This window comes from Anas platyrhynchos, chromosome 14 (genome assembly GCF_047663525.1).
Source record: "Anas platyrhynchos isolate ZD024472 breed Pekin duck chromosome 14, IASCAAS_PekinDuck_T2T, whole genome shotgun sequence".
Lineage (NCBI taxonomy): Eukaryota > Metazoa > Chordata > Aves > Anseriformes > Anatidae > Anas > Anas platyrhynchos.
In genome coordinates, this window is record NC_092600.1 from 6,743,076 (window position 1) to 6,758,486 (window position 15,411).

The window sequence follows — 15,411 nt, forward strand, 5'->3', positions numbered from 1 at the left end:
AGACTTTTTTTTTTTTTTTTTCAGGAAATGCTCACGGAATATTACTTTAAGCCAATACATTGAGTGTTCAGTTATACTTTGAAAAGACTGAGGTCCCAGTTGTACTTCAGCAAGATTAACAAAAATATCTGTGAAAATTTATCATAATGTTTTTTAATAACCAAGTCTAGCAAGCAGGTCGGTGGTCCCTAAATGCTGCCTAGCCCCATAGACCAGAGGTCACTGCAGCATCCTTCTCTTCTAGCTCTCCAAGCAGAGAACCACATGCCCATGTCTTGTTCACAAATGTGTTTACATTCTCAATGTCTCCAGTTGATTTTACTGGTACTTAGAAGTGTTGAAATCATTCCTCACTGTATTTTGTAATGATTCAGGGGGCAGAGTATTTTCACTGTACAAAAAAAAAAAAAAAAAAAAAAAAAAAAAGAATAAAAATTTGTATTAATGACAGACAGCTACATCTAGCTAAAGACAGAACAGTTTTAGTCAATAAAGCAAGGTAAAAAAGGAGCCCTGAGAGGGGTCTTAGGATGGTAAATGACAGAAAAGAGATCCCTTTTGCTGTCTTGGTGTTACACAGACACCACAGGATTAAGATTTCATTCCTACAGACAGAAGGAATTGCCTTTAGTACATCTGCCTTTTACTGCATATCCAACCACAAAGCATGAGCTCTGGCCTGAGCTTCATGCGTGGGAGTGTTGAAGACAATGGTGTTTTTCCAGCACAGCCATCTTTTATGGGCATGTTGTTTCTTGTGAGGAGGGAAAAGCATGTTTCTCCAAATGTCATCAAGTATACCTCTTGACTTGAAGCGGCTTCAGAAAATACTGGCAGATGTTCATTTTCATGACAGACCTTTGTGCTAATAGCTGGAAAACAAACACAGTTTAAGCAGATTAGCAGCTGCTTTTCTCCATAGTGATATATCCTCATTTCTTCACCATCGATCTTTATTCTGAGGCTCTCAAGGCATTTTAATAGGCAGCCAAATACCTGTTCCCGTTTTACATACGGTAAGCTTTCAATTGCAGAGGTTACAGATTTGTCCAAAGCTAGTGAAAAGGCTGAGAACAAACCTTTCATTCCCACTCCAGTGGTGTGAGTACACCTCCACGTGGCCTCTGTAGAGAGGCAAATTCACACTCCTTTTCCCATATTCCTGCTCTTTTGCAAAAAGTCAGATACCCACACTGAGAGGAAAAATTACGGAAGTGGGATGTGATGCCTGAGCAATGCTCTTCAGCTTGGCAGTGTCATCAGCAGAGATTTATGATTCAAAGCTTCCTATGCAAATCTCATTTACAATACTGAATTGTTAAGTTTTATTAGGCTGGTATAGCATTTGCTTGTTAACTGATAGACTCTTCTCTATTAAAAAGCAGCAGCTAGGAACTGTGTCCACAGCTTCATATTTCCTGCAAATGCAATTCCTGGTTTGGACTGACAAGTTTTTTTCCCAGGTCCTGATTCCTGGTTAGATTTAGATGACACAAACAAACAGAAAACCTAAGGAGTTCAGAGCTGATTTAGCTCACTGTCACATCCCAAAAGATGATGGGCTCGCACACGTGATCTAGCTCTTATGCAGGAATCTGAGGGATGTGGCAGCATTGTCCATCCTTCCTCCCCTTGTTTCTTGCTGCTGCTGAACCGCCACCCTGTGGGATGCTGACCGATTTGTTCTCTCATATTTACGTCTTTAAGGTCCGTTTCGAAGGACTGTCTGGCAACGTTCAGTTTAATGAGAAGGGACGCAGGACCAACTACACCCTCCATGTGATTGAGATGAAACACGATGGGATCAGAAAGGTAACAAAGAAAGAGACTTCAGATCCTGTGTCAGGCACCAGCCTTCTGTTCAAGTTATGGTGTGGTTAGGTCTCAACAGACACTTCTGCTCGTGAAGCTTGCATGTAGAGTCACCATGAGTGCATTCTTAGCTCTCTGCATGAGGAAAGCCAAGCACAAGGGGGAACTCATGGTGTATTACTGAAAAATACAACATATGGAAGGGGTTATCAAGAGTAAGAAGGGCATCTTAGCTGTGGAGCAGGGATTTCCAGGAAAGGAAAGCTTGGCCCACTCAGTCTTGCTATTGGCAGGGCACATTGGCTCAGGCCCAGCTACACGACTGTCTGTTTTCACTCTCCCAGTTTTCTTTTCCAAGGAGTGAGCCAAGACAGAGCTAGGCAGAACCTGTCTGCCCTAAGCAGTGCAGGGAAACCCTAATTCTGCTCTCCTTAAAGTGGCAAGATGTTTACCACTATGTCCTGATTGTTCCGCAGAGTTTTCTGCTGTTCTGGGGTCTTGGTCCCTTTCTATATCAGACACTGAAAAAATTTACTTTTTTTCAGGGGCATCAAGCCCTTGAAACACTGATGCTTTTGGCGATCTGACTCTAAGCACTTTTGTCACACTTTACAAATTATCTATCTGAAGAACAGTGTTATTCCGTGGATAAAGGAGAGCTGCTAAATAATTTGGAATGGAACATTCACTGGAATCCCTCTGCACTGGAATCCCTCCACCAACACCCCCCCCCCCCCCACCAAAAAAAATACTTGTTTAAAGCTAGGAAAAACTACAAATAGTGATAGTCCTACATTTACAGTCCCCCCTATTCACACTTACACCTGAGAGTAGCCAATGACTACCAGTCAAGCACAAATCAGAAATGTCATGTAAAAAAAATTCAAATTCACCATTAAGAAATAAAATAAAAAATTTTGAAGACATGCAAAGTGATCTTTCTCCTCTACTTTGTATTCATAAGAGGACAAATGTAGTATTATGTCCAGTATTGGGCTCTGAGCTCCAGAAAAAATGTTGGCAGTCCGGAGAGAATCTAGAGGAGAAGAAATAAAATGGTTAAATGTCTTGATTTTGCTCTGTATTTAGTGACAGAAATAGTATTTGTTTAGTAGACATGTACATGACTGCCAGGATGCACACTGTGTCTTAGATCCACCAGGTTAAAAGTGCAAAACAAACATACATGTCTGCACTTATGTTGCCCCAGGAAAGAGCTTTGGAAGATCTTTCCTCGCACGCCTTTCCTTTTCTCTGTGCAGCAAAGAGAGACAAGAAGCCTGTGTAGATTTTTTCTCCTCTTCCCTAGTTATGATCCCTAATCTGCCATCAGCAGGCTCCTGGTCATACCCTGTGTTCATACCTTTTCCTGTTTAGTAGGATAAGAAATTCCTTTCACTTGACCTAAGCTCAGGAAACTTCATACACACATGAGGTGATGGAAAACCTCTTACAAAATCAAGCCCTCGGAGAGGAGAACCTTAACAACAATCTTCCCATTGATATCCGACGGCATTCGGCTTTACCTGCAGGTAGTGATAGATCAGCCCAAATCCTTAATTATTAATAATCCCAGTTTAACATGCAGATTCTTCCTATGACAACCATTACATTACATTACGTAATCCCAAACCTTCTGGCATTGTCTAGGATTGTTTTTTTGTTGCTGTTTTGTTTTGTTCTTTCCACTTAGTATCATGTGTTCATACAGGAACAGTCCTATGTTCATACAGGCTTTCAGCAGCAAGATGGCATTTTATCATCTTGTTATATCCGGACAGGCAGCAGGCACATCCACCATTAGAAAATTTTTAAGAAGTCACAAAGGAAAATTGTGACCTCTTGAAGTAGGGGTAGGGCAGGGAATAGTAATAGTCCCCTACTACTGTGTGCCATTTATTTTTATGTGTTTACAAGCACCCTGCTACCATAGCATATTGTGTACATTATTCTCAGGCTGTAGGCATGGTGGGACAGAGGAAATCCTGGTTCTCCCTGCAAAAGAGATTAAGAATAAGGAGAAGACATCTCTGGCTGGGTATGAACTTGCAGAGAGAAAGGCCCCTGCTTAAATGATCCCGTTAACATATCTTGGTTAATATTACAAGGAGATACCAAGGAGGTGTCTTGGTTTTGTCTTTGGCAGATTGGCTATTGGAATGAAGATGAAAAGTTGGTTCCAGCAGCCATAGATACTCAAACCGGCAATGAGTCCACGAGCCTCCAGAACAGGACTTACATAGTCACAACTATCCTAGTAAGTGCTGCGACTTCTAGCCCATCTCCCCCTCTCCCTCATCTCCCTGATGTGCTGACTCCCTCTTCTCCCTCGCGTGCCTTCCTTTGTACTGTATCATTTTTATAATAGCAATAACAATAATAACAATAATAATAACAGCACTTACTGTTTCCTGTCGGGTCCATAAAGATATCTGAAAATTGCTGTGGCTAATTAAATAGGTATTAAAAAGCTCTCATGCTTAAGTATAGAAAATACAAAAGATTGTGACAAGATAGTAGAGGCATCAGCATAGGTAAATTAGGAACATTATACCTGTGCTTTGTGTTTAGCCCACAGAATGTGGGCTGTAATTTTTGGAAGGATAAGCTGTATTGTGCAGAGAGGCTGAATCATAGCTTTAAAAACAAATCTCCACTATAATCATGAAGGAACAATAAGTACCCCGTAATGTATGGTATCATGTAGTGTGTCATTGTATACACTCACCCTGCAGAAACAGATGAAATTTTACTAACTTGTTTGTTGAACGTTTGCTGTGAATCTTCAGAGAAGGCACAATACACAAACTGAGTTAAACATCTTTAGGGCTTTCTCCTGTCCAGCAAATTAGTTTCTGCCTGTGCCCACATAGGCAGACATGCCTGTAAAAATTCACAGCTCCGATGCACTAAATATCCCTTACGCAACTACAATGAAAGATTTGTTGCCCAAATCCCCTCAGCTTCTCTGTTGCCCTCAGGTCTATCACTGCAGAAGCTGCACACAGTTTCTGCATAAAAAAATAGAAAATGCCAAAATAAAAATCACCCTTTGTACTTGCTAAATGAATCCTTTGTATGTTGACTGTGCCCTTTGGTACAGGAATACAAAGTTAGGGCCAGAAGCTGCCCACAATGCTCTAGTCTGAATCGCTGAGATGCATTTCTAGAAAGGTGGAGTGAGGCTCAATATTGGTCTTCTCTGTGCCAGGAAGACCCATACGTCATGCTCAAGAAGAATGCCAACCAGTTTGAAGGCAACGAGAGGTATGAAGGCTACTGTGTGGAGCTTGCTGCTGAGATTGCAAAGCATGTTGGCTACCACTACAGGCTGGAGATTGTCAGAGACGGGAAGTACGGAGCCCGGGACCCCGACACCAAAACGTGGAATGGCATGGTGGGAGAACTCGTGTATGGGGTGAGTATCCCGCCTTATCCACTGTCTTTAGGTCTTGCATTGAGAACACGTTCAAGCCCTGGGGTAAAAAGGAGCCCTGCCTTCTGTCAGCCTGTGCTATCTTAAGGACTGCTGCTCTGATAATGCGAATAATCAGTCCAAAGAAAATGTTTTAATTTAGAGTGGGACAGCATATTTTATGCCCATGGAAATGTCAAAATGTTTTCTTTCAACAGTTCCAGGAAGATTTTCTTTTTTTTTTTCTGGAAGAACAAGTATTGAAAGGTCAAGCTTTCTCATGGGTGGAATCTCCAAATTTTACTATATTTTATATTTGCATGATAATGGCAGGATAAAGGAAGGATAAGACTTCAAAAACTTGGTATATGACTGGTGAACAGTAGGACTTGACCGTTTTCTGTCTAGTCACTCATTCCACCTGCTCGGATATATCCCTGCACCCTACACTTCTAAACCTGATTCTCTCCAATAGTTCTCATCTGTGGTGCTTCAAGTAATTCTTCAGAGGGGTCTGATTTACCCTTGATGGTGTAGGGAGCATCAGTGCACAAGTCTATGTGTCACCATGCCAGAGTGAAGGATGATCTGTCCCCTGCCAGGAGCTCTATAGGATGTGCCAACGACCATTTCAATGTGTTTCCCTTTCCATTTTCAAGACTGATTATAAAATAAGTGGAGAGTGCACATCAGTGGCGCTGGAACTTTTTTCCTCTTCTCCTGCATCAGTTATGCAATCAAAAAGCAGTTTCTGATGGAAGTAAACATCCTGGCATCTTTTTTTCAGGTGATTGGCCTTTCCTTGCCTCTTTTGATGTCTGGATGATAAGGCCCTTTTAGCAAAAGTCATCTGCATCAGTCTGTGACATCAGTGGATAAATCACACAAGAGCTAGGTGGCTGGAAAAGAAAACACTGCGATTTCAAAACAGAGCTGGTGATCAGTAGTGACAAAATGGAAATAGTCCACCAATATTATGGGCTGTTTCTTTTTAACATTTATCTTGCAATTGGTTTTGTCTGATTCCTTCTCAGATAGTGGGGTTAAACAGAGATCAAAGGCAAATAAGCTGGTGTTAGTAGATATATTTTATCACCAGAATGTAAATCTCTTTTCTTCTTCTCTCTCTCTTCTTTTCAGAGAGCTGATGTGGCTGTGGCACCACTAACCATCACTCTGGTTCGAGAAGAAGTTATAGACTTTTCCAAACCATTTATGAGTTTAGGTATCTCTATCATGATAAAAAAACCTCAGAAGTCCAAACCAGGAGTGTTTTCCTTTCTGGATCCGTTGGCTTACGAAATATGGATGTGCATTGTTTTTGCCTACATTGGAGTGAGTGTTGTCCTCTTCTTGGTGAGCCGCTTCAGCCCTTATGAGTGGCACACAGAGGAATTTGAGGAAGGACGGGACCAGCCAGCCAATGATCAGACGAATGAGTTTGGGATATTCAACAGTCTCTGGTTCTCCCTGGGAGCTTTCATGCAGCAAGGATGTGATATTTCTCCAAGGTGGGTTACCTCCTTCAGTGAACCTCCTTCTAGTTCACGTGATTTAATCCTTCTTTATTCTTTGAAACTGAACAGGTTCTTTGACCTTCTTTCCTGAACCATAGTATAGTCTTCAGAATCAGTTTGTGATTCAGAACGGATCCAAGGGTTCACGGGTCTCTCAGTCGTGAACTTGGGACCTCAAACTTGGGACCATAAAAAATATCATCCTAAATTTATGCTGGGGAGTTCTCTTGAGGGAATTTACAAAAATGCAAACACAATTTTCTAAAGCCACCAATTTGCAATCAATTTTTGTCAGTCATTTATTGTGTTGCTATTAGAAAAAGGTCATTCTAACATTTTAGGGAAGCTATAAAATTCTAGTAAAGTAAGGAGAAATAATATAGTAGGTGCCCAGTAAAAGGTTATAAAGTCTGTGCCAAACATTATGGAGCGCACTGTGTGGCTTTAAGTATTATTGGCCTTTAGAAAGGTCAGAGAAGTACAGTTTTCCTTTTGGTTCCCATTGCAGTCAATAGTTCTGCTGCTTGAACGTTCAATAGGACCAAAGTCTAAAGGGTTCCTAAAAGGGCTTCTGGTGGAGTCATTTATTCTCTGTATTAATTAAAGACTGTTGTGATTAGTTTTAGGTAATTTTCTTTGGAAATGATGGCACAATATAAGGGGGCTGAAAAAATGCATGAAATGCAGAAGATGAAAATCTGTGATAGAGACAAAAACAGAGATCTGTTTGTAAATAAGGTTTGGAAATACCTCCTTTCTTTTTGAGAGCTCTCTTCCCACAAGTTTTATGGTAGAGATTTTGTCCATTATAGAAACCTATTATACACACAACCTTCATGCTTTGTTCATACAGAGGCAAAAAGATAAGACAAAGAATTTAAAACATAGGAACTAAATAGTTGGAAGAATTTTGTTATTTATTTGTCCAGGTTGTATACCCAGTAAATAACGTCTGGAATGGCTGTGGGATTTTTCTTGTGATATGTGTATATTCATATGAGGCAGGATCACAGCTGACCCTGGGCTAACACTTTTGAGACTTACTGTGTTTTATCAAGGGCAGAGGCACTTAGGATTTGTGAGACTGGACAAGGGATACCAAGCTGTGGCTTTGTGTGCAGATTACATGTACCTGTCACTCCCACGAGGTCTGCTGGGGCATTGATTGGAGGGAGAGCATGGGGACAGGTCAAGCACCAAACTGAACGATTGCTCTCATTCTTCCTCCCGTGTCTCTGAGGCACAGTGCATGTCTGCACCGCTCACACACCTGAGGTTTACGTGCAACCTCATCGGACCAGGAAAGTTGCCTGTCACAGTTCAGACTAAGAACAATTTTAGCTTGGTTTGACTGAAAACAGAGGTACTGCCAGTCACAAGAATGAATCTACAGGCAATATATGCATTTTCCGCATACACATGCCATGGTGACATCAGAAGTGATGTTCTGATAAAAGCAGATGGCAAAGACACCTTTTGTTTTCTTTCCCCCCCTCCATTTTTTTTTCTGCTTTGTTTTCCTTCTCTCCAAAGGAAATTTGAACAGAGAGATGTGTTGCGGGTGAATGCAGTTGATAGGAGTTAATTTCCCAGATGCTGAGATGGCATCAAAACTCGGGGGACGAGAAGTAGGCACAACTGTCAGCAAGCAGAGATAACAGCGTGCAGCTCAGCGCTGCTCCCACGGGATGGCGGGGGGAGGCCAGGCACCAGCTTGTTGGCCATCGGATGCCAATTTATCCAAATATTAATGAGCTTGTGGTAGCAGGGAAATAAGAGCTTGCGGGGCATTTTGATAGTGACAGCTTTTATGATTATGTTTTATCATCTGATCATTGATTAGTAGGAGTATAGCAGGAGCACTCAGAAAGTCTTCCCTGCAGAGGGAATTTCAACTTTATTGCTGTCTTGTAACATAGCCCCATGTGTTAGGATCAGGCTATTGCCATTTTTTTTTCTCATTGCTGTTTTTGTCATCATTATTCCTCTTATTTAGGAAAGAAAATGTCTTCCTTTGGGGAGTTTTCTGTAGCTAGTTTCAGCTCCAAAGAGGAGTGTGTATAGGTGAAAAGCTGAGGCTTTGTGGTACAGCAAATTCTGAAACATCTTTAATAAAAAATCTCGGGTGATTTTGATCCAAATAACAACATTTGCTCTAGCTAAACAACATGCTTTGAATCACCATTTCAAAGTGGTGTTTTATTTTGCTTTGAAATTGGAAATGAAAATGATTGTGTCATTATTATTTTCATGTTGTTAATTTGATCGTCTTGATAATGAAAATTCCAATGTCATTGGAATCTATACTTTAGCATGGAACAGAAAAGCACTTTCTGACTACAAATATTTGCAAGAAGAGAGAATTTGAAAACCGAAGTATGGGAATTATTATAACTCCCTGTACTCTGAGTACTGCTCCTTGTGATGGTTGCAGGTGGAGAGGAATATTTCTGTGAAATGTGAAAGCAAGGAGGAAGCAGGAGGGTGAGAATTTCCGTAGGATGTTGTTGTACAGAAAGGCTCCGAGTGCGCTCCATCTTTCACATGTATTTTTCACAAGAACCTGGTGCAGGATTTCTGTGACACATCACTTAGAAATGAGTACTTGGTAGAACGACTTGGTGGGCAGGTGGAGATCTGCTCTATTCCAATATATTTCCTATACGGTTGCTTCTAAACTTATCACTATAATCTCTCAGCATCTCCCCAGTAATGTATTAATCAACATAAATAGCTTCTGTTATACATCTGTTCTGTCATTCTCTCCCCAGCAGAAAGGAGCAAGTGCAGGGGTGTATTTTGTTTTTGTAGAGGTTTTGGTTTGTTTATTTCAGTTTTGTTTTGGGAAGGAGTAGGGGAAATTTGTCTGGAGGTTTTTTTTGCAGAGCATATTTTTTTTCAAGTGCATATGCCACTATGTATTTGTCATAAAAAAAAAAAAAAAAAAAAAAAAAAAAGGAAGATCAAAACCGCAAGACACATCGCTCAGCACAGCAGGTGGTGAGGTTTGCAGCAACTCCTTGCTCCTGTAAAAGTGCATTTCTCAGTCTCGGACCAGTCCCCAGGGAACTTCAGTCTCCCACTGACACCAAAATTTGCTTTTGAAGGAAAACTGTGTCCTTTTTAAGGACAGACTTACTAGCCAGAACTTTAATTAGCCTTTTAAGTATGCTCATCACAAACTGCCAAACACTTCAACAATACACTATGAATTTGATGACCTGCGGATAGCCAAGACAGACCATACCTGTGGGTTATGTGCTCACAGACTCTTCTGCAGAGTGAAGTTTCTGGGGAAGAGGTCGACTGGTGTCCCTTAAGCTCTGAAGCTTTCATGTTAAGTGTAGTCTGAATGAGCATGACAAAGCCCATGCTGTGACCTATTATGGAAGATCCCAGCCACAGCTGATGGCAGTCTGTGTTGTGCCTTTGGAGGCTGCAACGTGAGCACGGGGAAGGAATCCACCCAAATGAGTCCAAAAAGAGCCTGGGAACTCTTTGAAGTTTCCCACTGGAGTGTGCGATCCCCCTTCTGTACCAGCACTTGACCAGTGATGTGGTTCAGTCATTACAACACAAAGTAAATTGTCCTGTTTGAGGTGAGATGGTCCCTGTAATTGCCCTTAGAAAGCTTTGTTTTCAAAGTATTGACTGAAACACAGCGGAATGGGAGAAAAGCAACATTTTGGAGTTGTGAGTGGTTTCACATATACAGTAGCAGGCAGAAATCAGTGAAGTCTGAAACGGGCTATAAACCATCAGGCTGTGCGAAGTGCCACCTTAACTTCAGAAAACAGACATGAAATTGCAAAAGCACTCATTAAATGTGAAATACAGACCCAGAAAGGAGATTCTCAGAGCAAGCGTCAGAAGTAATAAATAACCTGCAGCCAATAGCAAGAGCCTGCAGCAAGAGAAATGTGAAGTAAATATGACTCATATTGTACCATTTTTCAGAAATGTAATTTGATAAATTGTGTTCAGAGCTTAAAATAACCCTGGTGCGTAGCAGCTGTAGAGAGTGGGACCTCACTAACATCCAGTCCACTGCTGCCCTTCCTCGCTCAGGACAGACCAGGGACCACCGAGGAGGAGACTGGGGTGACATCTGAGCTTCCAGACCTCCTCTGCAGCAGAAAGAGGCATTGAATTTTTCACCTGCCCCATCATTTCCTCTAGAATGAATTATTTGATTGTAGTGAAATGGATAAAAAAAAAAAAAGCAGTGAGCAAAATATGTATTTCTGCTCTCTGCTTCCAAGCTTGATATTCTATTTTTTGTTATCTCAAAATGCCTTGCTTCATATGGCTTGAGCCCAAAAGAGACTTCCTGTATATTAAAGACTATCAAATTTAATCCACTTACCCTTTCTTTAACTCAGAAAACTTATGTTTGACTAAAGTTAAATGCATTTGGTTAAAATATATCTTCCGGAAAGGCATTTGTTCTTCCTTTGAAGATACCATGAGATAGAATGTGCATGGTTTTGACCAAGTGACTAAGGAGTCTTGTCCCCAGTGAAGTTTGGCAGAAAGATAAATATCACACAGTGTCACCCAGCAAATAGAGCCATCCTTCATGCCACGTTAGACGAAAATTAAACAGACATTTCCAAAAATAAAAAGGCTTCATGAGAGCATTCTTTATATTGTGCTGAGGGAATGAAGCGTGTGTATTTTAGATTCAGCTCACAACCTAACACGAGTAGAAGGGATACGTGTAGTTGTGTCATGACACAATAAGGTGTCATGTCACGATACCTGCTTGAAATTGCTCGTTGTAATTGCTCATTATATTGAGAACAGAGCTGGAGTTACCCTGGTCAACCTGTGTTGGAAAGGAAAATAAAAATGAAGCTTTCATCACAGCCTGGGGCTGGGAGTGAGCCAGCCTTGCAAGGGGGCATTTCGAGAGCACTAGCAGGGATGGAGGAGCAGAAGGAATTTCTGTGCTGGCTGATCCCTGCGAGGTGGGTGTTTACTGTGCACAAGGAGACAAGGTGCAGGATGCAATCCACCCTTCAGCTGGCTGGAGATAAGAGTGAAATGAGACCTAAGCTGTCTGCAGAGCCCAGACCTGGAGCCGGCGCAGGGTGCAGAGGGAACGTGCTGCTTAGGGTTGTCTGCTGGCAGGGGTGATGAATGAGAGCGCTCGGGGGTGGGAAGGAGAGATACAAATGCTGGCTGCTATCCAGTCAATAGATACCATCTATTATTTATACGTATCTTGTGGACATCGTTATTTGTTTTTAGTGACAAGGAAACACTGCACTCTGGCTGATCTATAGCAGTGTGCAGCCAGGCTTACATTTCACTGCAGCTTCTTCTGCAGGCACTCTGGTGCTCTCAGTCATAGCGGGGTGTCTGTGGAAGAGCAAATGTAGTATTTATTATGTACCTGTAATTAATGCTGAACACTTTCCTCTGGTATTTTTCCTGTTTATTTACATTTCTTTTTAGATCAATTGAAAAAAATCACAGGAGACTTCAGCCACAGAACTAGTGGAAATAACAGTAAAATTGCACTACAAGTTGTTGATGTTTTTTTCTAATCTATCCTCTGGAGATTTTGAAAAATAGCAGCACTTTCAAATTTCATCAAGATGTTCCTAGTACTGAAGGATTTTATTCAGTTCTAGAGAAGATCTAAATCAGAAATTGGTTAGGACAAATAGTCTTTTCTTTTTTTGGTGAGAGGTTTCATTTGGATTGTTTCAAGGGAGTTATTTCTGTTCTGCTCTTTGTTAACTAACTTTTGCAGTGTAGTTATTTTGTTAAAAATGAGAATTAGGGAAATTAGAACCAAGGGCATTTAGCAATTAGAAGGATTTTAATTCCTCCCTGAAATGAAGATCAGGTCTGTGTGTTTATTTGGCAGCGCTTTTCAGATTCAGTAGGCATCTTCCCTGACACCCCAAGCATCTGCCTGCCGTTTTGGTCTTGATGTACACTTCTGCTGCCATCTTTGCAGTACCCATTATAACCTCAAACAAGATGTTACATGTCCTGGAGAGAGTCCCTGGAGAGCTGTGCACTCTCCCAAAACAGGAATCCTATAAGCATCCAGGAAGGGGTTTTTTTTTGTTTGTTTGTTTGTTTGTTTGTTTTCAATTTATTTTGCCTTCCACATTTAACATGGGAAGGTCTAGGGGCTGACAGTTTTTCAGATGTGAGCCTATGTGGGCAGAAAAAGGAGGAGGTGAGCATTGCTGGTACCATTCCCGGCAGGCAGGCAGCGTCAGTAGGAGCAGAGGTCAGTGGCAGAGCTTGCTAAAGCCTCTCTGGAGACATGGGAGATGATGATTTTATTGCTTGCTTCTACAAACCAGGTTGCTCACCGCCAGTTGGATTCACTGTGCAGTCTCAAAGCAAAGGGTACATTTTTCAAAGAAGGAAGAGGCGGTTTGTCCTTTCCTTGGGGAGCACAAGCAATTTGCAGCTCATGCTGGGGCTGCCCTGGGGACAAGGTTGATTTAGCATCCCTCCTATTCCTGCCCCAATGTGGGGTGAATCTGGAAGACGTGGAGGCTTGTTCATGGGGACAAAGCTCAGGACCATTTATTTTTGATAGTTTGCTCGAACTGGTGGGCTATTGTTGGACTTTAAGAATAAAAGTAAAAAATTAGGGTTTCAATTTCTGGAGAAGCCTTCTTTTCTTTTAAAAGTGTACCAAATGATTTTGCAATTATCTCTACCTGGCAGAGTTAATTATGTCCAGGGAGAGGAAATTCAGGTCACAGGGTAAGAACAGTATTTGCAAATCACCAGAACTGATGACCACACTTATTTCTGAAATGCCTTTAACCAGGGAAAGTGACTCACCGGAGGAGCAGCTTGACAAATTGCACAATATCTATCTAAACAGGCCCCTTCGGAGCTTGCGCAATTCCATGGCAACCAAAATGTGGCAGCCAGGGGAAAATGGAAATTCTTTCAAAATAGTCATCCTTCCTATCCTCTATTTCATTTGGGAAAATGCTGAAGGATACAGAGGTCTCAGAAGAAAGAAATGCTTAAGTAACAGAATATTGTTGGTAAAATGCAATTTCATCTGTAAAAGAAAAAATGAATCTCTCGGATTTCCACGCTCTGCCATCTGAGAATTTCTAAATGCAGCAGAGGAAATGAATGTTTTCTCCAATGATCTGTACGGCAGTACCTTGGGATGGTCTCACTCTCAGACACATCTAGTTGCTCTTGCATGACTCTCGCTTCAAGCTTCTGCCATTGAAGTTGCTGGGGGACAGCAAGAAAATTGCTGAAAGTCTCCTCAGTGAGTGACAGATCTACTAATCTTTCCACCAGCTGTATTTGAAATGAAAAGTCAAACACTTGACTCAAAAGCAGACTTATTAAGCTAAAAATGAATTTGCCATCTCTTTTTTTAGGACTAAATAAATGTTTCCGATATTTTCTACTGCGAACAAAAGAAAAAATAGTGGGGAAACAAGTGCACTGGCATTTTTTTCAATCTATTGGAAAATGTTATTAGAACATCTCTGATGTGGAAATACCATGTGCTACTTGTGTGTCAAGTGCTGTGTACTGACTCAGGATCATGAGTGGTGCTGTCATTTATATGGGTGCTTGAGATTCGTAGCCTTCTCCATGACTCCAGCAGGAGACCCTCAGAGCCTCCAAGGACTCCTATTATGCTGTGCTCCCACTTGCTGATTTTCAATCAATAACAGAAACACACTTTCTCTTTTCATTTTCTTCCCTCTTCATAATCTGTTATCCCCGAGCAGTCCGCTCAGCTGGGGCCTGACATTCTCCAAGCTGCAGTCAAGACTGAGCATGGTTGCGTCTTCCTCGTAGCTAGGTAGATTGCCAAGTGTTTTTGTGAAAGGATAGGGATTGTGAGAAGCTCAATGACCTCCATCTCCCTGAAGTGGTGTCCTTTGCAAAGCCTGTAACACCCTGCTTTAATGTTGGCACTTGGGAAAAATATTGTAGCTAAGATAGGAAGCCCTGAGTGTGTTTTCACAGGGAAGCCCTGTGATGAGTTTAAATAACTCATCCATATGCTGTACATAACTTTTGTCAGCGCTAAGATATCATCTGCACACTGTCTGGATACAGTCAAATGAGCATTGTGCTCCTCAACTGAAATTGTTCTGGCTCACACCACACAGAGCATCTACAGCTGCTCTTTGCTGGATTAACTCCCTGGAGCTGGCTAAAACTTCTTGGCCTTCAACTGGAAGGCTCAGAGTACTTACCTTATTCCACTGGCATTTAGGATTTTTATACTAGTTTTGCTTTTGTCCCAGATTTCATCCCAACCACCTATCCTCATTACTAGGGAAGCACCACATACCCTTTTTACAATAAGTTCAGGAATGTGTATATACAGCAAACCATGTTCACTGCAACTTCCCAAACAGTGAGCAAGCAAGGACAAATTTATAGAAGTACAAAAGAGGTGCTTTTTTGTTCATTGTGAAGGGCTTGATGAAGCTCAGTAATTGGAAAAAGCAGTATAATTTCCAAATTAAAAAGAGACAGAAGTAGAAAGGAGAATTAAGGTTTGATTAAAACCACTTGGAGTTAACCTGGATGGAAATATTCTATAAAATACTTTTTGCTCATTTGTTGAACAAATTTTCTCAGGAGAGGACAATAATGTTTTAGAGGAGCTCCCTGCTGAGGCTGGGAGTGCTGCAT

General features: G+C 41.4%; 1 protein-coding gene across 6 annotated transcripts in view; it reads left to right on the forward strand.

Annotated features, from left to right (window-relative positions):
* GRIA1 (glutamate ionotropic receptor AMPA type subunit 1) overlaps positions 1–15,411 on the forward strand; it is a 190,462-nt gene that overhangs the window by 146,487 nt on the left and 28,564 nt on the right. For all 6 annotated transcript variants that reach the window (XR_005269366.2, XM_072023203.1, XM_072023204.1 and 3 more), the window contains 4 exons: positions 1,708–1,812; positions 3,959–4,069; positions 5,024–5,230; positions 6,368–6,738. Coding sequence is in view for 5 of the 6 variants with exons in the window: in XM_072023203.1 (XP_071879304.1) it covers positions 1,708–1,812; positions 3,959–4,069; positions 5,024–5,230; positions 6,368–6,738 (794 nt within the window). In the remaining variant the exon portion in view is untranslated. The remainder of the gene's footprint in view (positions 1–1,707; positions 1,813–3,958; positions 4,070–5,023; positions 5,231–6,367; positions 6,739–15,411) is intronic.